At 33.9% G+C, this 21,852-nt stretch overlaps 2 protein-coding genes across 3 annotated transcripts; one reads left to right on the top strand and one right to left on the bottom strand.

Moving 5' to 3' along the window:
- Positions 1-12,322: 12,322 nt before the first annotated feature.
- On the bottom strand, positions 12,323-13,949 carry LOC112715913 (mediator of RNA polymerase II transcription subunit 21). Its single transcript, XM_025767746.3, has 4 exons — positions 13,425-13,949; positions 13,243-13,320; positions 13,044-13,095; positions 12,323-12,625 (listed from the first exon to the last, which is right to left on the bottom strand). Exons 1-4 carry the CDS (start codon positions 13,629-13,631, stop codon positions 12,549-12,551), a joined length of 414 nt encoding a protein of 137 aa, XP_025623531.1. The 5' UTR covers positions 13,632-13,949; the 3' UTR covers positions 12,323-12,548.
- Positions 13,950-18,452: 4,503 nt separating this feature from the next.
- LOC112715914 (uncharacterized) lies at positions 18,453-21,732 on the top strand. Of its 2 annotated transcripts, XM_025767747.3 has the most exons (6): positions 18,453-19,805; positions 19,976-20,146; positions 20,263-20,497; positions 20,640-20,862; positions 21,023-21,167; positions 21,344-21,732. In XM_025767747.3, exons 1-5 carry the CDS (start codon positions 19,437-19,439, stop codon positions 21,129-21,131), a joined length of 1,107 nt encoding a protein of 368 aa, XP_025623532.1. In that variant the 5' UTR covers positions 18,453-19,436; the 3' UTR covers positions 21,132-21,167; positions 21,344-21,732. The 2 variants fall into 2 exon arrangements, with proteins under 2 accessions (XP_025623532.1, XP_072061199.1); XM_072205098.1 differs by lacking the exons at positions 21,023-21,167; positions 21,344-21,732 and adding an exon at positions 21,168-21,297.
- Positions 21,733-21,852: the final 120 nt, after the last annotated feature.

The raw sequence follows: 21,852 nt of genomic DNA on the forward strand, positions 1-21,852 counted from the left end.
AGTAATAGCAGAAGCAATAGAATAATAGCAAGCGGCATACAATCCCATAAAAAAGAAAAGAAAAAGGTAGACGTAAGTTGATTGTGCAATAAATCTTTCTCCTTTTTCACCCTATCGACGTTTGCCATGTAGCATTTGGATTAAGTCCAAAGTAGCCATGTAGCATTTGGATTAAGTCCAAAGTAGTTTTTGAGATGAAAAAGTTTTTGAGATTTTAATTACATTATAAATATCTTTAAGATTAAAAAAATTGTATTATTATCATTTCAACAAATATTTATCGTCAAAACTAAAATAACGTCGTTTTGTCTAATCCAACAAGTAAAGATATTTGTTAAGTTACTCGATAGAGATATGTGTTAAGTTACTCAAGGTATGATGGGGCGGATGTTACAATACTCTTCTTATGTTTGGAGTTTTGAAACTCTTTTATATTATCAATATTGTAATGTATGTTGGCACAATTTTCTAATAGATATTCTATTAATAGAGCTTTTATTATATATTGAAAACTTCATCAAATAATTAATGTCAACAATATTTTTTTTAAAAATTAATATTTAAAAAATTAACACTAACATAAAATTATATTTTTAAATAAAAACCATAAAATAATTATAAAATATTAATAGAATACGTTGCTTAATAAAACAAAAATTAAAAAAAACGTTGCTTATAAATTATTTTTATAAATTAATAATTTAATCTCCCATCTTTACTTATTAAGCAACATTTTTTAATTATTGTTTTATTAGTGTTAATTTTTTTATTGAAATAAAATAAAAAATTTATTGTTCCATAACAATTTTTTTATTTTTATCTTTTAAAATTTATTTTGTTTTAAAATTTCATAAACTCATTACAGTCATATTAGTATATTTTTATTTTTATTAATTTAATTTTATTCACATAATTTAAAATTTTAAATTATAAAATATTTAAATTAAAATTTAAATAAATATAATTTAATTAGTAACTTAATTTAATTTAATAAAAATAAACGTATTCATATTATTATATTTATATGATTAATTATATTTATTCGATTTAAAAAAATAACTATTTAAAATCGTTAATTATAAATTAAAAAATTAATATATTCGTATTATTTTTAATACGATTATGTTTACAATACTCTCTAATAGTTTGGTAAATCAACCGTGTATAAAGTTTTTAATTATTTAATGAATCAATACTCTATATATTTTTATTTTTAAATTAGTTTTTTGCAGTTAAAATTTCCATTATTTTCTTTATATTTATTTTAATATCTAAATATTAAAATCCTTTATATTTATTTTACCCCATGGCTCTCTTCCTCAAATCTCGCTTCTAACCAAATTTATCACTACCGTTCACTATCGTAATCGGTGTCTCGTTTAACGTTACATCTCCTTCATTATTTTTTATTATTCTATTTGGATATGTTTTTAAACTATCTTCAATTTTTGTCCCTATTTTAATTGTTCTGGTATTCTATTTTTGTTCCTATTTTAGTGTTTTAAATTAAAATTTAAAATTTTACTTTCTAACTCATTTAGTAATCTAATTCTAAAAGAACATCTTAATATTTAAACTTAATACTAAATAATATATTTGATTCTATTAATTAAATTTAAATTCACATTTTCGTGTTGTTTCTTTTATTTACCAAAGATAAAAAATTCAAATTCAAATTTTTATTTTTTAATTTAATAAAACAACTTTAACTATTTAAAGAGTATTTTTATCATTTAAAATTATATGAAAAGTACATTTTAGTCTTTTAAAATCAAATTTAAATTTTAACATTATAAATTTATTAAAGAGTAAAGTACTATTTTTGTCGCCAACATTTGGGATAAGTCTCAAAGTTATCCCTAATGTTTTTTTTTTTGTGAGAAAGGGGGGTCAAAGACCCCAAATAGAACAAATAAAAAATAACTAGACCAGTCCTCTAAAGAGGGGAACAGCAGCTATATCAGTGACAAGAATGTGTGCAATCTCAGCAGGGACCGAATCAAAAGTATGCAATCCAAATGGGAGGTGTTGTCCTTTCTTTGCTAAATGATCAGCAGCAAAGTTTGCTTCCCTGGGAACATGACTCCAATACACTTGAAGAATTCGATTAGCATGGATCTTAATCTCTTCAACAAGGGAAGAGCACGGATGGCCCGCAAGACATCCATGAGAGATAAATTTCAGAGCAGCAGCCGAATCAGATTCTACGATAACAATAGACTGAGTAAGATTAGAGGCAATTTTAAGACCATAGATTATACCCCAAAGCTCAGCATGCATAATTGAGCAACTTCCAAGGTTACAAGAGAAGCCTTTCACGAAGCCTCCAAGATGGTTCCTAACAATTCCACCACACGCTGCATTATTTATATGCGCAAAAAGAGAGCCATCAACATTTAGTTTCACAACACCTTCGCTAGGGGGAGTCCAGCATATTAGACGATCATGCTTGGCACTATAGGTGCTTAACTGAGTCGTATTCCTTGTGAATCGGCTGAACTCATCACTTCGGGTTCGAATTTGAGCTAGGACTGAAGGTGCAGGACTGTCTTTACCTTCGAAAATTAGCTTGTTGCGGAAGAACCAGATTGAGGATGTAGCGACACCAAAAATGCATTGCCAGTTGTTGTGTGCGGAAAGGTTAGCTTTAATCCAATCATGCAAGCTTGAATTAAAGAAACCTTGTTTCCACATTGGGGGTAAAAGGGCATTCCAGATGCTAGATGCAAAAGCACAATCTCTTAGTACATGAAGTGTGGTTTCACTGTGACTGCTACATCTTGGACAGAGAGGGGAGTTTGATAAGTGACAACGATGTCTCTCCGCGTTAGTTAGGATTGCATTATTAGCAAATAACCACAGGAAATACCTGATACGTTCGGGTCCTCTCCAACGCCAAACAAGATCGAATATGTCATTGAGAGGAGGCTGATTAGTACAAAGGGCTTGGTATGACAGTTTGAGGTTGAAAGAACCATCCGATGACAGGTTCCATGCCACTTGGTCCGGCATTTTCCAAGGGGAAGGCGGGTAGATGGTCACAATCTTCTTTACAACATCCTCCAGAAGCCAACCATTTAGCTTGTTCACATCCCAGTTTCCTGAAACATCAAGGAAGTCCATAAGAGAACTAGATGTATCAAAAGGAGAGTTATTTACCTGTGTAACATATTGTTCCAGCTTGCCCAAGTTAGGGACCCAATTATGCTTCCAAAAACTGATTTCAGTGCCATCTCCTATCCTCCAAATATGGTTTTGCATGATATCGGGCCATGCCTTACAAACTCCCTTCCAAATGTTAGAGCTCTTTGGTTTTCTATCCACGATAGGAATAATATCGTTCCCGGCTTTATACTTAGAACGAAGCACTCTAGCCCATAAGGAGTTTCTCTTCTCCACCAGGCCCCATCCAGCTTTCATCAGGAATGCATGGTTCATCAAACTTGCATGCCTAATGCCAAGTCCACCCGCTTTTTTGGGAAGGCAGACTCTTTGCCAGTCTATGAGATGAATTTTCTTTGATTGTTCTGTATCACCCCAGAGAAAGCTCCTGCATTTACGGTCAATGGCATTACAAGTAGACACAGGTAATAGTGCAGTTTGCATAGTATAAAGAGGAATAGAAGAAAGGACAGATTTCACCAGAGTTGTCCTCCCAGCTAACGACAAGGAAGAGGCTTTCCAAGAGTTGAGTCTGGAGTTAAGCTTGTTGATAATATCATCATAAGTGCGCTTAGATACTTTGGAATGCAAGAGAGGAACTCCTAGGTACTTCCCAAGGTTATCCGTCCTTGCAAACTGGAGGGTTTCACTGATCTCAGTTCTGACTTGGTTACCCACATTCTTGGAAAAATAGACCCGAGTCTTCTCATTATTAACTTTCTGCCCCGAACTATCACAGAACGCCTTGAGACATCTCTTGATGATGTCAACTTGTTGGAGATTGGCTTCAGCAAAAAGAATAAGATCGTCCGCAAAGCACAAATGGGAAAGACTAGGACCATTTCTATTTAGTTTGATAGGTTTCCAGAAGCCATGGTCAACTGCAGCACTGATAAGCTGTGAGAGACGCTCCATGCACAAAACAAAAATGTATGGTGAAATAGGATCTCCTTGACGGATGCCTCTGGACGGCTTAAATTCATCCAATTCCTCCCCGTTCCACAGGATTCGCATCCTAGCCGTAGAAATGCATGACATGATAAGGTTGGTAACCTGATCAGGGAACCCAATATCTTCAAGAGTCTCTTGCACAAAACTCCACTTCACTCTATCATATGCCTTTTCTAAATCAATTTTAATAGCCATCCAACTTTTCGGTCCTTTCTTAGTTCTCATAGAATGTATGACTTCCTGAGCAATAATAATGTTGTCGGAGCTATGCCTACCCGGGACAAAACTGCATTGCGTAGGCTTCACCAGCTTTCCCATAAGATTTCTAATCCGATTCGCCAAGACTTTGGTAACAACTTTATATGAGACGTTACACAAACTTATCGGTCTCATCTGCTTGAGGCTTATGATAGGTTCCACTTTAGGAATAAGGGTGATAAGAGTCTCGTTAATCTCATGAATTCTCTGAGGTTCTGCGTAGATGCACTGAATAAGGTTGCAAAGATCAGGCCCAACTCTATCCCACTGATTCTGATAGAAAACTGCTTGTAAACCATCTCTTCCAGGAGCTTTGAAGCTCCCCATAGCAAAAACAGCCTCTTTTATCTCCTGAACAGAGATACTTCCCCCTATTATGTTATGGTCAGCCATACTTAAACAGGGAAAAGCATTATTAAGAACAAAGGGAACAGCAGGTAGAGAGTCTGTATAGAGGTCTGAGTAAAAAGAGAGAGCCATACTTTCGAGTACATTTTTATCAGTAACTAGATTACTTCTAGAGTCTTGCAAAGAGTGGATTTTATTTTTTCGTCTCCTCACCATAGTTGAACCATGAAAATACCTGGTATTCCTATCACCAAACTCGACCCATTTGCATCTTGATTTCTGGTACCAAAGAATTTCTTCTTGTGTCAACACTTCCTCGTATTCCTTCCAAAGCTGCACTTGAAGATCCTCAAGGAAAGAGTTGCTGCCCTGCATTAAGCTATTTGTGATTCCCTGAAGTCTCCGCAGGATTCTGCTTTTACGTTTCCAAATGTCACCAAAAACATTATAGTTCCAGTTCTTCAGGGAGTTCTTGAAATTTGCTAGGCCTTCTGACCAAGAACTCTCCATACGCCAAGATTGATGAATCAGATTATTGAAATCAGGATGCGAAAGCCAAGCCGCAAGAAACCTAAACGGCCTTCTTCCTCTATTCAGATTTGGACGCATAGCAAGGTTGAGACATAAAGGGGAGTGATCCGACTTGAGAAGAGGAAGGTGTTTGACATGTGCCTCAGGAAAGGTAAGTTGCCAATTAAGATTACTCAGACCTCTATCTAATCTTTTCACAAGATTGCCTCTCTTCCAAGTGAAAGGCCAGCCAATAAAGCCTAAGTCAATAAGGCCACAATCAGACACACATTCTTGAAAATCACTGCAAGCACCCGAATTCACTCTATTAGATCCTCCTTGCCTTTCGTGATCATGGAGTAAGGCATTGAAGTCTCCCAAGAGGCACCAAGGGAAATGAATGTTCTCAGCTAAGGATCAAATTTTGCTCCACAGCGCTCTCCTATTAACCCGTTGCGGACTCCCATAACAAGCAGAAAGCAACCAAAAATCAGAGTTGTTGCTAGAGACTTTAAGGTGAACTAATTGATTATTATGTTCCAAAACACAAACATTCTAGATACTATCATCCCAAAGACACCATATGCCCCCAGAGTGACCAGTGGCTTCCACAACGAAGGACCCATTCAATCCAATCTTATCTCTGATGTTCTTCCCTTTAATACCGCTCACATGAGTTTCGAGCAAAATAATGAAACTAGCAGAGTATTCTTTAGACATATCTCGAATAAGAGAGTGGAACGACTTACTCCTCGCTCCCCGGCAGTTCCAACAGATAATATTCATTAAGAATAAAAATAAAAGAGGGGTCACAGAGGACCAAACTCACAGCTGGGGAGATATCCCCTGCACCCGAATAACATTGCCTAAGGAAGAATTCCCATCTTTAGTCAAAATAGATTCCTTATCAACACTAGCACTCACTGCCATGTTTGAAGATGACGCCACCCCGGTCTCTGGGTCAGGGCTTCAATAAAGGGGTGAAATTTTGGGTTTGAGTAAGAAATCTATTTTTTACCACATGTGCTTCAAGCAAAGATGGACTCCTTCTAGATATCTCAAAAGCCTCTCTCTGTTCATCTTGAAGATGCCTCATGTGTTCTAGCATCACCATCTCCATGGCCGCCATCTCTTGTTTCTTCTCTGCATGAGTCACCGTTTCGGGAAGCCCCTCTTTAGGAAATTCCACAATGTTTCCCTTCTTTGGTTCTTTTGATTTAGGTGGGTCTTGATCCATGGATTTGGACTTCAGTTTGTTTCCTTTCTCAGTGGGCCTAGGCCCAATTGCCACATGATTTTGTTTTCTAATTCCTTGTGGATTTTTGCTAGCTCCCTGTTTAAGAACTTTCTTATATATGGGTTGGGATTTTTCAAAAGAATTTTGGGCCTTAGCTACATGGAGCCCATCTTGTGATAAAGGAGTTTGCCTATCCATAGTTTCTTGAATTTTATGCATGTTTGTGCCACCAGGTTCCTCTTCATAGAGGATATTATAGCGAGAGCCACTCCCCTCCTCATGATTAACATGATCCACACCAATATCATCACCGCCAGATATTCCGCCTTTAACATTTGAATGGACCGTTCCTCCTTTTCCGTACGTGATTGGTGGTTTTTTCTTCCTGATTTGCCGCCGCACCAACATCCAAGGGCCAAAATCTGGTGAGCTTTGATTTGCCCAAGCTTCATGTTGCCTTCCGGATTCCACGGACTTGCCTATTTGGTCACTAGTATCTCCACTTTCCTTATTAGTTCCCTGTTGATCCCCGGTGCACTCCGATCCCCGGTGCTCAGCGGACTCCACCACTGTTTCATTACACTGGTCCATTCTATGCCCATATCGACCGCACGAAAAGCAAATTTGGTAAAGTCCTTCGTATTCAATATTCAATTCACTACCAAGCACCGAGATACGTGGAACAAGTTTCTTAGCAAGATCGATTTCCACACATATCCGAGCAAATCTTCCTCTTGAGTGGATGGAAGTATTACGATCAATTTTAAGCATATGGCCAATAGCCGATCCTACTCGCCATAAAAAACGGTGATTGTAGAGTTCAATTGGCAGATTTGGAATACGAACCCAAACCGCAATCTTCCTAACATGGTGCTCTGACTTCAGGAAGAAAGGTCTCCAGCGTTGCACAATGAGATAGTGTCCGGCAATCATCCAAGGTCCCTCCAAAAGCGCGTGTGAGTAGTTTTCCTCATCTGAAAAATGAACAAGAAAATAGTCACGATCCATATCGATAACATGTATCGTACCTTTCTTTACCCAATCTCTTTTGAGACGTTGCTCTAGGAATGCCAATCCCACACGCTTGCCTAAGACTTTTATGATAAGAGCATTCCGCCACGGTTTACACCAGTCCTCGAACTCTTCCTTCGATACCGGAATGGTGGGGCACGGATCAAAAGGCCTGTCTTCCAGATCGTCCTTATCGGTATCCTTATACCAACGATCTTCCGGATCTGGAGACTCTTCATCAATGTCATCCATATTCATGCTTTCATCTTCAGGAACCATGCCTGGCGATTTAAGAAGAGAATCCTTATAAGTGGCTTTTGGTTTATTCTCGATATCGGCCTGATCTTGCACAACGATATCCATGCAGTCACTGGATTGATTCAAGTCAACTTCTTCACGCGTTTTGACTTTTTTAGTGCTTCGCTCTTTCATATCTTCTTTCTGGGAGAAAACCCTAGCAGAGCCTCCTTTCATATCTTTTTTAGTAGATATACTCCTAAATCCTAAATTTAAAATGGTGTTCCCTAATGTTTAAATCGTCTTATTTAAGTATCTAACATTTTAAAACAAAGTGGGAGACAAAAAATTAAAACAAGAATGAAACTCTAATTTAATTTATACAAAGGATAAAATTGGAATTAATTAATTGAAATGAGGATATTTTAGGTATAAAATGTTATTAAAATTTCAGTCTCCATCTTTAAAAATTTTAGTCCGCTGTGTCCCTACTTTTTGGAGGTACTGAAATACTGAAATTTTAGGGATAGAGACAGAAATTTTAGTACCAGTCTTTGAACCAACAAATATGACTAAGAGACAGAAACTCAGTATCATGTTTGTTAGTTCAGAGACTCAGTATCATGTTTGAAACTCCTTTATATTATCAATATTGTAATGTTTGGAGTTTTGAAACTCCCCTCAGGTATGATGTGTAATTCGACAGAGATATGTGTTAAGTTCTCAAGGTATGATGTGTAATTCGACAGAGAGGGATAGGAAGCACATGGTACAATTTTTTTAATCTTGGAGATTTTTATAGTGCAATTAAAATTTCGGTGATTTTTTTCGGTGCAAGCGGTCAATTTTAATTATCACTTTAGAGTTTAACTGAGTTTATGTCGTAATATTTTCTCTTATGTTGCAAATAGTTGGTGTTTTTTATCTTGAAGCAGTTGGTATTTAATCCATGGCCTAACTATTGGCACACTCTTCGCTCAAAGATAAAGTCTCTATATTATATTTAGTGGGAAGTATATAAGAATGAATTATATGTCAATATCCTATTTAGTTGAAGATAAATATAAAAATTGAAATAAACAAAATTACTAAAATATCTTTACTAATAAAAAAATTAAAATTAGAATAAAATTCCCATTAGGTCATCCCACACATTGGAAACAAAAGAAACAAAGAGACAGTAGAGACTGAACGGAAAGATATGGAAGAAGAGGAAGGAAAGAGAGGAGGAGAGGGAGAGACATGGAAGAAGAGGAAGGAAAGAGAGGAGGAGAGGGAGAGACGAAACCGATGGTAGAGGTGTTCGTGCAGTTTGGACCGGTTTTTCAGTATAGAATTTACAGATGAAAAATAGAATACCTGATAGCACATATTTTGCTTAGTATATCATTTTTGTACAGTGAAATCATATTAGATCATACATACAAGTGTTGATATCATTTAGTTCAAGGTGTTGGATTTTAGATCCTCCAATTTCATAGGAAAATTTTAAGAAGGATCTAAACTTTATCATGGATTTTATATATCTAACAATATTATAATAGCAATCTTATTTTTTATTAGAGCACCTACAATGGTGAGTTCCTCTTTTACTTTTTTCTGACACATAGAAACTCTAACCATTGGAGGAAAGAAGAAATGAGTTCTTGCACGGGTCTCAAGGTGAGGGAGTCCCTCTAAATATGGACTCAAATTAATCAATAATAATTTGCCATTTGACAAGTTATTTTAAAAAAAATAATAATATAAAATCTGAAATAATTAAATAATTATATTAAATAATAAAATAATAATTAAATTAGTAATAATTATAATAAAAATTATATTAAATAATTATATTTTTATTTAATTAATAATTTATATTAATTATTTAAATAATAATTAATTAAATTAAATAATTAAATTTTTATTTAATTAATGATTTATATTAATTGTTTATATCATAATTAATATTGAATATTATTTATATTATTATATTAAATTATAATTAATTAAATTTACTTACATTAAAAAGTAAATTTAATTTTTACACCTTACAAAATAATTCTTAGTTGAGTTAGTTATTTTTATTTTTAAAATTTAAAATGCTAACGATATTATTAAAATTAGCCGTTGTAAACACAAAATTATAAATTAGTGTAATCCCGAATTATATATTGTGTATTATTGTTATATATGAATTTATTTAATATTAATATCTTTTAATAGTGAATTATTTTTAAATTTATAAATTTAAATAATATTATTAAAAAAATCAATTACATTAATTTTAAGTATTTTAATTAATTAATTAAGTGGGACCAACTAAAGTTAGTTCCTCCTAATGGAGAAGAAAGAGATGCTTTGAGTTCCTATTTACCGTTTATGATGCAAAAGCTGATATGGAGTTATTTTTTATCACAAGTGGACTATAGATAGGGACTGAGATGAATTCCCTACTGAAGATGGTCTTAGTGTTTTGCTCAAGCTTCAAATTATTAGATGTCATATTGGGTTTTTTGCCTCTCTTGGATTTTTCAAAGGAAAACGAAGATGGTCGTTAAATATATATATACTATCGTATACTAATTTGGTATAACTACACAAGACTTCACAGAAAAGGACTTAATCTTAATATTTTTGATAGAAAAATGATAAACAATTAAAAATATTTTCCTGAATTCCTGTAATAATAAATGTTGATTGGCACATAGTTTTCTTTTTCTGTTTTTTCCTTAAAAAAATCAAGTATTAATGTGTGTTTGGTAAAATTTATTAATAAGGCATTTGTATTTAATTTTCAATTAAGGAAAATATGAAACAATTCCATACTAAATTTTTGTTAAGCAAAACTTTGGGTAAATCACAGATATAAATCGAGTGGAGGCATATATTACATAATTTTATCAAATTCAAAAACGTTACAAAGATCTACAGAAGGATAATTTTATGTAGTTCGAATGATACTCATTCGAATTACACAAACCAAGAGTAATTCAAAAAATCAAATTCGAATTACAAGTGATCAACATAAATAGAATTGGATCCATTCGAATTATGGATGCATGAATTCCAAAGGTAATTCGAATCACCTTGATTCGAACAACATACACGTTTTGTGATATAATTTGTAATATTTTTCTACTTATTCTTTTATTAAAAAATTAATAATTTATTAAAAAAATTTATAATTTAAAAATTAAAAAATTTTATTAAAAAAATTAATAATTTAAAAATTAAAAAATATATTTTATTCCATGCATTAAAAAAAGCTAACAAAATATTTAATCATGAGACTTTTCCAAAATATTTGAGTTATCAATTCGAATTCCATAAAATATTCTTCTACCCATTCTTAATAGCTCATGAATATGTTTTAATAAATTTATTTAAATTACACAACAAAAAAATATTTTATTCTATGCAAAATAATTTAAAAAAATGGCTTAAAAGATGCTAGGAGTACTATAAAAGTTTGTAATGTTTTAGTGACTTAGGTAAATACATGCATATATTCAAATTTTAAATAAAATACTCTACATAGTCAATAATAATTTAGAAATTAAAAAAAAAAATATTTTTATCATGTATTTACTTAAGTCACTGGAATATTACAAATTTTTATAGTACTCCTAACATCTTTTAAGCAATTTCTTATAAATTATTTTGTATGGAATAAAATATATTTTTTAATTATTTTGCATGGAATAAAATATTTTCTTTAATTTTTAAATTATTATTGACTATATAGAGTATTTTATTCAAAATTTGAGTACATCTATGTATTTACCTAAGTCACTAGAATATTACAAATTTTTATAGTACTCCTAACATCTTTTAAGCAATTTTTTTAAATTATTTTGCATAGAATAAAATATTTTTTCGTGGTATAATTTAAATAAATTTATAAAAAAAGTTTTATTAAAAAATATTCATAAGCTATCAAAAATGGACAGAATAGTATTGTATGGAATTTGAATTGATAGCTCATTAATATTTTAAAGAAGTTTCGTAATTAAATATTGTTAGGCTTTTTCTAATGCATGGAATAAAATATTTTTTAATTTTTAAATTATTAATATTTTTTAATAATTTTATTAAATAAATTATTAATTTTTTAATAAAAAATGGGTAGAAGAGTATTGTAAATTATATCAAAAGATGTGTTTAGTTCAAATCAAGGTGATTCGAATTACCCATGTAATTCATACATACATAATTCGAATTGGTCAAATTCGATTTATATTGATCACTTGTAATTCGAATGTGATGGATTCGAATTACTCTTGGTTTGTGTAATTCGAATGAATCTCATTCAAACTACATGAAATTGTCCTTCTGATGAATTCTTGTAGCGTTTTTGAATTTGGTAGAATTATGTAATATATGCCTCCATTTGGTTTATATCTGTCATTTACTCCAAAACTTTTTATGTGTCTCATATTAATAGAAGTAAGCAACTCCATAGGTCTGATTGTTAGAGAGAATTATTGCCTTTTAATTTTGATTAGTCAGATAATGTAACTATTTTACCAACTTATTTAAGGGTTTTAATAACTAGTAGAGGGAGAGGATGATTGAGAGGAGAGAGAGAGAGGGGAGATCGGTATAATTTTGTAACACGTCTCATAAGAAATCCCTATAATAATATTAACATTACCAACCTCTAACACAGCATAATTAAATGTCAATTTGATAGAGTGGCTACAACAGCCTTGTCGACATGAAGAATCTAATAGCTTAACAAAGGCTTCTAAAAAGTTATACTGCAGACTATGATTCATGTCAAACTGGAGATAAAGTTGTGGCTACCAAAGTGCCAATCTCCCCTGTCAATAGAACCATTCCAGTTTCTTCATTCAGGTTTCTTCAAATTCAAACAGTTATCTGACGCTCGTTTAAACAAATCCTGAACTTGATTTAATTCCTTCTCTAAAATCAAGAAGCAGGCAAGAATGTTAGCTAACAACCTTGATCAAATTATAGAGCTATGCAAGTTTACCGAATAAATAAAAGAACAAGGAGAAAAAAATGCTAAAGTAGCTTGAAACCAGTTCATTATTCAAAATCGTTGCACTTGGAGAATCTTATGTTATATAAATTGCACACATGGCTAACCATTCAAAACATCTTATTAGATAATAGATACTTCAATTCAAGATTAAACAGTTTTTCTAAATATGAGTATGACCAAAATGTTGCTGTTCAATAAGGCCTCTAGTTAACAACTTTACTAGCTAGAGATCTCTCCTAATCATATCTTAGTAATCAACATTAATTTACATTTTAGTACGATCTGAATAGAAAATAAGCAGAAAACTCGGATGAAAAGATTGAAATTGGAGATAACCTGCAGCTTCGAGTTGCTTCTGTAGTTCTTGGCCTATAGCATCATTCTCAGCCTGTAATGTGAAGTACAAATATAAGCAGAATCCCAATGTAAGAACTGATTCCCTCTTCAGATGAGGCTTTACATTATTAAGAACAGCAAAAACCCTAAAATAATAATTAAAAAAAAAGATGAGACTAAAAAGCAGTTAGGTTGACACCTGTAGGTCAGCAATCCTTTTAATCTGCGCTTCTTCACCTCCCTCGGATATTGGAAGTGCCGCAACTAATGCATCAAACTGCAGAAAAGATACCAAAAACGTTTCAAGATTATAAGGAAGATTAGGGCAGCAAAGAAAACAAGAAGTAAGGAACCCTGTGCTTTAGCTAAAATGGTGCATACCTGTTTAGCAGCCTTCACCAAACCAGCACTCATCAGCTTGGGCTGTTCAGAGAAGTTTGAGCCATCCTCCGTAGGATGAGGAGGTGGTTCAGGATAATGTGGTGAGAGCCGATTAGGAGGAGCATCCCTTTGCAAGGTCCCAATGGTATTGAAAGCAAGATGTGCAATCAAATTAACTTGTTCTTGTAATTGAGAAATTATATCCATTAAAACTGAAAATTCCTGGAGCAAAAGTTGAGACCTGGCAGAATCGAGCAGAGACAACCACCCACGCTGCAGTGCAAGCAGCAACAACCACGCACAGCTCGATCACTCACTGGCGGAGGAGGGAGATGAGACGCAAGCACAAGACGCAGAGGATACAGCGAGAGGCACGGCGACGGCGGCGAGCGTGCGGTGGCGGTGAATCGAGGTGAGCTGAGAGTAAGTGAGTGAGAGAGAGAGATGGGAGTGGGGTGGGTAGCTTCAGAACTAGGTTTTTTTTTTGTTAAAAATTAAAAACGTCAAACGACGTCGTTTAGGAGCGGGGATTTAAAAAAATCCGAACCGTTTTTTTGTAAGGTTCTGAGAACCAAACCCGATTATGGAACCGTTTTAACTACTAATTTATTAATTTATTAGTTCAACCCATAGTTGTCAAAATCAAACCGGTAATCAAACCGATCAGATTACTGAATCACTGAGTCACTGGTTCAACCGACAAATCACTGGTTGAACCGGTGACTCGGTATTATATAAATAAAAAATAAAAATAGTAAAAAATTTAAAATTTTAATTTAAAATACATATTTTTACTAATATTTTAAAAATATCAAAATATTTTAAAATATTATAGACCAGAAATAATAGGTATTTTATTATTTTTATTCTATTATAAATATTTTTATTTTGTTTTTATATTAAAATAACTATTATTTTTAAATTTCAACAATTTATTAATTAGTTTATATCTATTATATTATTATATACTATAAGTATTTATTAAAAAATAATATTAATAGATAGATTTAATTACTCTGCAGGTCCCTATAGTTTTACCAAATTTTCAATTAAGTCCCTATACTTTTTTTCTTTTCAATTAGGTCCCTATACATCATTTTTTTTTCAATTTAGTCCTTGTTAACGTTAAACGTAAAAAAAATATTAGTAAATTGTGAAATTATCTGTATACCCTTAGGGACCTAATTGAAAAGAAAAAAAGTATAAGGACCTAATTGAAAATTCAATAAAACTATAAATATTCAATGAAAGATATTCCTATAATCCTTATTCAATGATTCTACAACATGAAAGATATTCCTATAATCCCTTTTATTTTGTCATTATCATTTTTTTGCTTATTTATATACAAATTGTACCAAAAATAATTTCTTTTTATTTTTTTGACTTTCAAAATACCTTATCTTAAGAACATACAAAAAAAAGTAATGAATAAAATAAAACAGAAATAGTAGTAAAAAGTATATATAAAATTCAATTTCCATCATTCAAGTATTTATTATGATCATGTAACATTTTACATTTGTGTAGATTCATGAAATATAGTTTATGTCTTTATCATATCATGGTATACTATAGAAAACCACAAGGCTATGTAATTTGAAATCTAAAAATGAAAACCATAAAAAGCATAGTTTCAGTATAATACATAAAATCTGGAAATCAATTCTTGTGTTGCAGCCTCCCACTCTCTGAACCGGCATAAGGATCAACAATAACATTAATAACAACCGGTTCTGAAAGAGTAGACTTGAAGCAATGTCTGAATTGAAACCAATGTCACTATCACAAGGCTTTCTGCAGCAAAACCAGGGAACAGAGAAGCTAAGAACTCCAAAGGGTTCAAATTAGTATCATCCACGATTGCATTCTCAGCAAAGATGTCAGTTAAGAATCCATGTCCTGAGTTGTCATCATAAGTAAGCCCCTCTTGACCACTGCTAACAAGCTTGTTGGCACTCCCAATTGGCCTATCCCAAGGATTCGCTGAAGTGTTCAAAGTGCTTCCTGAAGATGGATCCTTCCGAAAGCTAGAATTGGAAAACCTTGGTCTATCAGTAAAGTTATTGCCATTAATGTGCTGCTGAGATAATTCTTCCTGCTCATTGAATATAATTCTTCCTGCTGAGATAAACCTTGGTCTGTCATTATAAACTGCACCAACCATCTTTGACTATAGGATTTTGATTTTATTTTCACCATTTATGAACAAGAACATCAATTTTATATGAATCTGTGTCTTAACTTATAAGAGCTGCAAATTTTCGTTCACATCAAGAACACACCAAAGTAAAAAGAGCACCATGGAAAACTAATAGTTTCCCTTGATGGAGTCTAGCAAATATCATATAAATTTGAACATCTTTTAAGTCTGAACTTCTTGGTGCATGTTTAAATCAATACAGCACCACTTAAAAAGCGAGGAATAGCCTTAAACACCAATTGGTCCAAGCAAGCTAGAAAGTAAAGCAAAAGCAACCCACAAAATCAAACAGAAAGAAGGCAAATTCTTTTGCTTTATTTGGTTTCCACTTACATTTCAACATTAACAAAATATAACAACATTAAACATCCCCCTGCGGGGGAACCCTTTTTTTCAGAGTCACTTAGGATTACTAACAACTCTGCTAATTAGAGTTCAATGAATAGAACCATGAATAAAAACCACATGAGCCTATCCAACTGCAAGTGGATCAGATCACAAAATATTTTCTAGCCCCCAAGGAACATAAAATGAACAATTTTTAATTAATTAAAGGATAATTAAAGCTCATAACAAAATAAAAGGGGGCATTTAAAGCTAATCCAGCTCCATTGTCTAGGATGACGATAGTTAGAATCTAACCTGGGTTTAAGATGGGAAGGATTTGCCATGAAAACGAAGAAATTGTTAATTGGAAAAAAATATGGGATTTTGGCAGATCGACTTCAGGCAGCAAGGCGAGGTACGGCGAGGGAACGCGACAGAAGTGACACACCACCAGTGGGAAGCAGAGTAGAGCAGACGCACGACTAGCGCAGAGCAGTGTAACGCAGACCAAGGACGACAGACGATGACGACGATGGACGCTCACGCCGCCAAGGACGACGACGACGACGCCGCCGCAGATGGAGGACGACACCAACGAATGGATCAGAGGAGAAACGCAGTGACTTCACAGAGAACAAGCGCTGACTAGGGTTCTTTGTTTTTGGATAAAATGACAAGGGTGTTTTTGGTATTTTAAAAAAATAGAAGTGGGTTTAATTAGCTATTATAACTTAATTAGGAGAATATTCGATTTTTGAAAAGAATATTCTGTTATTTTAAACGGTTTTGTCACGGTAGGGACTAAATTGAAAAAAAATTAACATCTAAGGACCCAATTGAAAAGAAAAAAAGTATAGGAACCTAATTGAAAATTTGGTGAAACTATAGGGACCTGCAGAGTAATTAAACTTGATAGATATTATATAATTATAAAAAAAATAAATGAGTTTATAATTATTATTAAATAAAATATAATTAATTTAAGAATAAATGAATTTATAACTAAATTTAAAATAAATTGGATAGAAATAAATTATTTGATAAAAGATATGTATATATATTATAATTTGCATATATATCAATAAAAACCATCCCAGCCTTGTGGTTGTTAATAGGGTTATTCTTCCAAGAGGGGAGGGGTTCAATCCCTTATGCTACATTTTGTTAAAATTTAATTTCTAACCGGTTCAGTTGGACTGAACTTTACCGGGTTTGACCGGTTTTCACCGGTTCGTACCGGGTTTAACCGGTTCACGGTGGTTTTAAACCTTATACGGTCCAAACAACAGACCGGACCAGTAAAGGGTCTAGTTCACCGGTTTTTCAATTGAACCGACCAGTCCGGTTCGATTCTGCCAACACTGGTTCAACCCATTTGACTGTGATTCAACCAAAAAAATCGTTTTATAATAAAATAATAAATAAAAATATAAATAAACATACTAAAATATAATTATAGTTTAATATAAATTTTAAAATATCATCCAAATTAAAAGTATTACATAAACCATAATGTTATAATCTCATTCAAATACAAACTCAAAAGTCAAATAACAAAAAAACAACCAAACATAAAATGCCAACATCTAAATTTGTCAACAACTAAACATAAACTGCCATATTTTGTAAACATGGAGCAGAACTACCAAACAACCTCCACCATTTATCTACAAGGTACAATCCTATAACGATGCTATTAGTTATCAAATTAAGAAAATGAAAGCATAAAATATGTGTATAGACATGGCTGCAATCACACTCCTCCACCATTCATATATGTTTGTGCATGTTTTCTGACATGATTGTAAATAGATTGAGAGGCAAGCAGTATGCAACTATTTGGGTTCTAAAATGGTATTTTATCTCCAATAAATAAATATTGATGCTGAATTATGTTCAAACTCAGTTCAACTTTTACTTTAGTCCTTAGCTCCTTATTCCTTTAGTTCAATTTTTTAGTACTTCTACCAAATATATAAAAAAGCAAAAGAAAAAAAAGGGAAGAAAGAAGGATGCATAATCATTCATTTTTATTTTTAATAATTGCAAATATTTTAATTTTAAACAAAAATAAGTGTACAGAATAATTTTAGTTTTGGGTGGCAAGTGGTAACCATTGATTTTGGGTTTGAGTTTCAAATCTTCTGGCAAATTATTATGACCTTCACAACTGATAATTGTTCTGAACAACAATGTCCTTTTCAAGTGCTGGTTATTGGCAAACACATGAACTATCAATAGAGAAAAAACTGGGTTTAGTGAAAGTGACATTTCAACCATTTACCAGTGCTTCAAATTATTATGAGTTATGATTTGCCATGTAGAGAGATCCCATCATCCTTCCATCTATTAATTATTATTAATTAATTATTAATAAATAATAATAATAAATACAGTTATTAAAAGTTTTAGCTTCTAGTTCTTTACTCTTCCCTGCATTCCCAAACCATCAATAGCAATAAGCATTTAAGAACCATAAGATAAAAAATATCAGACATAGATAATTTAGACACAGTGATACACAATAAACAAAATCAACAGCAGCAAGGTTGGAATAAAAAATATCAGAATCAAATCACAGATTAACTGATTAACTAACAAACTAAAACCGCAATTACAGTTACAAAAATAAAAAATACCTTCGAGGGAAGGGCTGTGCGATGGAACAGAGCTGACGCTGCTGAAGGACCGGAGCGCGGTGGAACAGAGCTGGCACCGCGGGACAGCAGCTGCGCGATGGAGACACAAGGCGCGGCGGGACAGTGGCTGTGCGATGGAGGCACGAGGCGCGGCTGGGCAGTGGCTCTGCGATGGAGGCACGAGGCGCGGCGGGATAGTGGCTACTAAGTTCGATCGGTGGCGGAGACCACGGTAGTGGGGAAAGCCGCTTCCAGAAGTTGCGACGGCGGCGATAACAGGGCGGTGGCTGGACGGAAGTGAAGGAGTGAGGAAGGAGCTCAAGATGAGAGGAAGGAGGAGTGAGTGAGGGGAGTGGATCCTCTCCAGTGAGAAAAAACTGGATAATATCCGGTGTTCAATCTAACCATTCATTGCACTCTCTCTCTTATTTATTTCTGGTTCCACTCATAGAATCAAAGGTGATAGATCACAATGAATTCTATCGATTGTTAAAAAAACTGGAGAGGATCTTTTTCCGTGAGTGAGTGAGGTCGTGAGGCAGTGAGGGTGGTGCAGTTTAGTTAGGGTTTCTTTGAAGCATGAAACAAAACAGCGCCGTTTGGGGAATTTTTGAAAACCGGGCGGGTCCCTGTTCGGTTCGACTGACCAGCTCCTGGCCGGTTCGGCGGTTCATCATCGGTTTTCAAATTTGACGGTTATAGTTTTTTATCGAATCGCAAACCTCGTCGGTTCATGGTTCGACCGGACGGTTCGAACCGGTTTTAAAAACCTTGGATTTTTGGCTTTTTCAACTATACATCTAACTGTAGAAACATTGGGGACTGGGGAGAGAGTGGGAAGAAATGGTTACTACTACTATGTTGTCTGTCCCGAACATGAGAACACTGGAAACAAGGTTGGGGGCAGGGTCTTACCTTGGTCAACCTTGTTTTTGGTGCAGCTGCAACTTCAATCCCACAGTTTCATTGTCAGTAGTATCATGTAAAATTCAAAAGCCTGCCACAGGACTTACTACCAAGAAAACGAAGCTTAATTCTTCAGACTCATTGAATCAAACAGTTGGTGGGCACAACAAGGAGAAGAAGAAAAGAGTGTTCTTTTTAGATGTTAATCCACTCTGTTACGAAGGAAGCAAACCTAGCTTGCACTCTTTTCTTCGATGGCTCTCTCTTTTCCTCTCCCAAGTCAGCCATACTGACCCTGTCATTGCTGTAAGACTCTGTAACATTCTTTCTGCCTTAAATTTTGGTTCTGCTGTTGCCCCCATGAATTGAATTGATTATGGTTTGTTTCAATATTTGTATATAAGGTTAAAACTACTTGATAAATTTCGTTAATCCAATTGTGATAACCCTTTGAGATTTATCTCATGATTAAGCAGGTTGTTGACGGAGAAAGAGGTAGTGAGCATCGTAGACAATTACTACCTTCTTATAAAGCACAGAGAACAAAGTTCATGAGACACTTATCATCTTCACAGAGACTTTCAAAAGGCTATGTTGGCAAGTCCTATCAAGTTATCAGCGATGTTCTTCGAAAATGCAATGTGCCTGTGAGTTTTTATTCTCATGAAAATATGCTTTGTGTCTATATATGCCTTAATATTTGATTATTTACTTTACTTTGATTCAATCACATTATTCATTAGTGCAAGATGAAAGCATGCAGATTATAAAAGTCGATGGCCATGAAGCCGATGATGTTGTCGCTACACTTGCAGGACAAGTTCTTGATAAAGGATTTCGAGTGGTGATAGCCTCCCCTGATAAGGATTTCAAACAGCTTATCTCTGAAGATGTGCAAATAGTTATGCCATTGCCGGAGTTAAGAAGGTGGTCTTTCTACACCCTGAAGCACTACAAAGATCAGTATAATTGTGACCCCCAATCTGATCTGAGTCTTAGTAAGTACAACATACACCTAGCCATCGTTTGATATGTTTGACGTATATATTCATTGACAATATGTGAAGTTCTTGTAACTGGTGATAAATCTTAATGTCATTATGTCTAGTATTGTTATTAATGTGTGCTCTCGCTTTGTAGGATGTATTGTAGGTGATGAAGTAGATGGTGTTCCTGGTATCCAACATGTGGTCCCTAGTTTTGGTCGAAAGACTGCTGTAAAACTTATTAAGAAGCATGGATCATTGGAAAATTTATTAGGTGCAGCTGCAATAAGGACTGTGGGCAAACCATATGCACAAGATGCCCTTACAAAGTATGCCGATTACTTACGCCGAAACTATCAAGTTCTTGCCTTGAAAAGGTGCCACTGCTGTTTCCTTCTAAATCTTTTGTTCACATCGGAATGTTGCTTTCTTGGTTTGAATGATAAGGATAATTCTTGCAAATGCAACCTCTCCTCCTATCTTCAAACATCCTCACTTTCTTCCTTTTTGACAACTAAAGATCACGTTTTGTGACAGAGATGTAAATGTTCAACTTTTGGAAGAGTGGTTAGTTGACAGAAACACAAACAATGATAAAATTGCACTATCCACCTTTTTGAAATATTTGGAAGGAAGTAAAGAGTGACTCACAATGACTGACTCAACGGTTGAATCCTTACAGGTATGTGCTTCAGAATATCTACCTTCAGATTCATATTTTTCCTTACTCTGGGCCAAAGAATTGGTTTATGGTAGTATTAATATTATTCACTTTTGCACTAGTAGATATAACATAACAAAATTACTGAGACATATAAGGTTTTACTAATAATTGAATGTGACACCTATGTTTTGCAGAAGAATTGGCAGGCCAAAAATTTTATGTTACATAGTTAGAGGGACTCCAATCTATGCAAATGAGATCAAAGCTGTGTAGGCTAGCAAAGGACCAGCTAAACCTGAGTAGAGAAAGATTGAGTCACATTGTCTCGCACAAGATTGATCCACTGTCACCATATCAATGAACAATATTCAAGTAATAGGGAAGAATTTGGGGCTATTATTTAGGCAACACTAAACAATAAAATGATTCATTGAAGAGTCGAGACATTTCAATTTTCAGTGGGTATTCATGTTTCTCAATTTACTTGTGAAATTGCTAACTTTGTATTTGCATTTTGTTGACAAAGATTTTCGCGAAGATCCTTTTATTTGCTATAAAACATAAAGAATTTCATTAGCAGCAAGATACTTTTCGAAGCAATGACACCAATGTGTTCAAACACTTCACTTACCCTGTGCTTGGAAGATCAATTTTTCTAATGAGAAATTTGGAGGATAAAGAAATGTATCTACCATGAATTGAT

This window comes from Arachis hypogaea, chromosome 10 (genome assembly GCF_003086295.3).
Source record: "Arachis hypogaea cultivar Tifrunner chromosome 10, arahy.Tifrunner.gnm2.J5K5, whole genome shotgun sequence".
NCBI classification, from domain to species: Eukaryota; Viridiplantae; Streptophyta; class Magnoliopsida; order Fabales; family Fabaceae; genus Arachis; species Arachis hypogaea.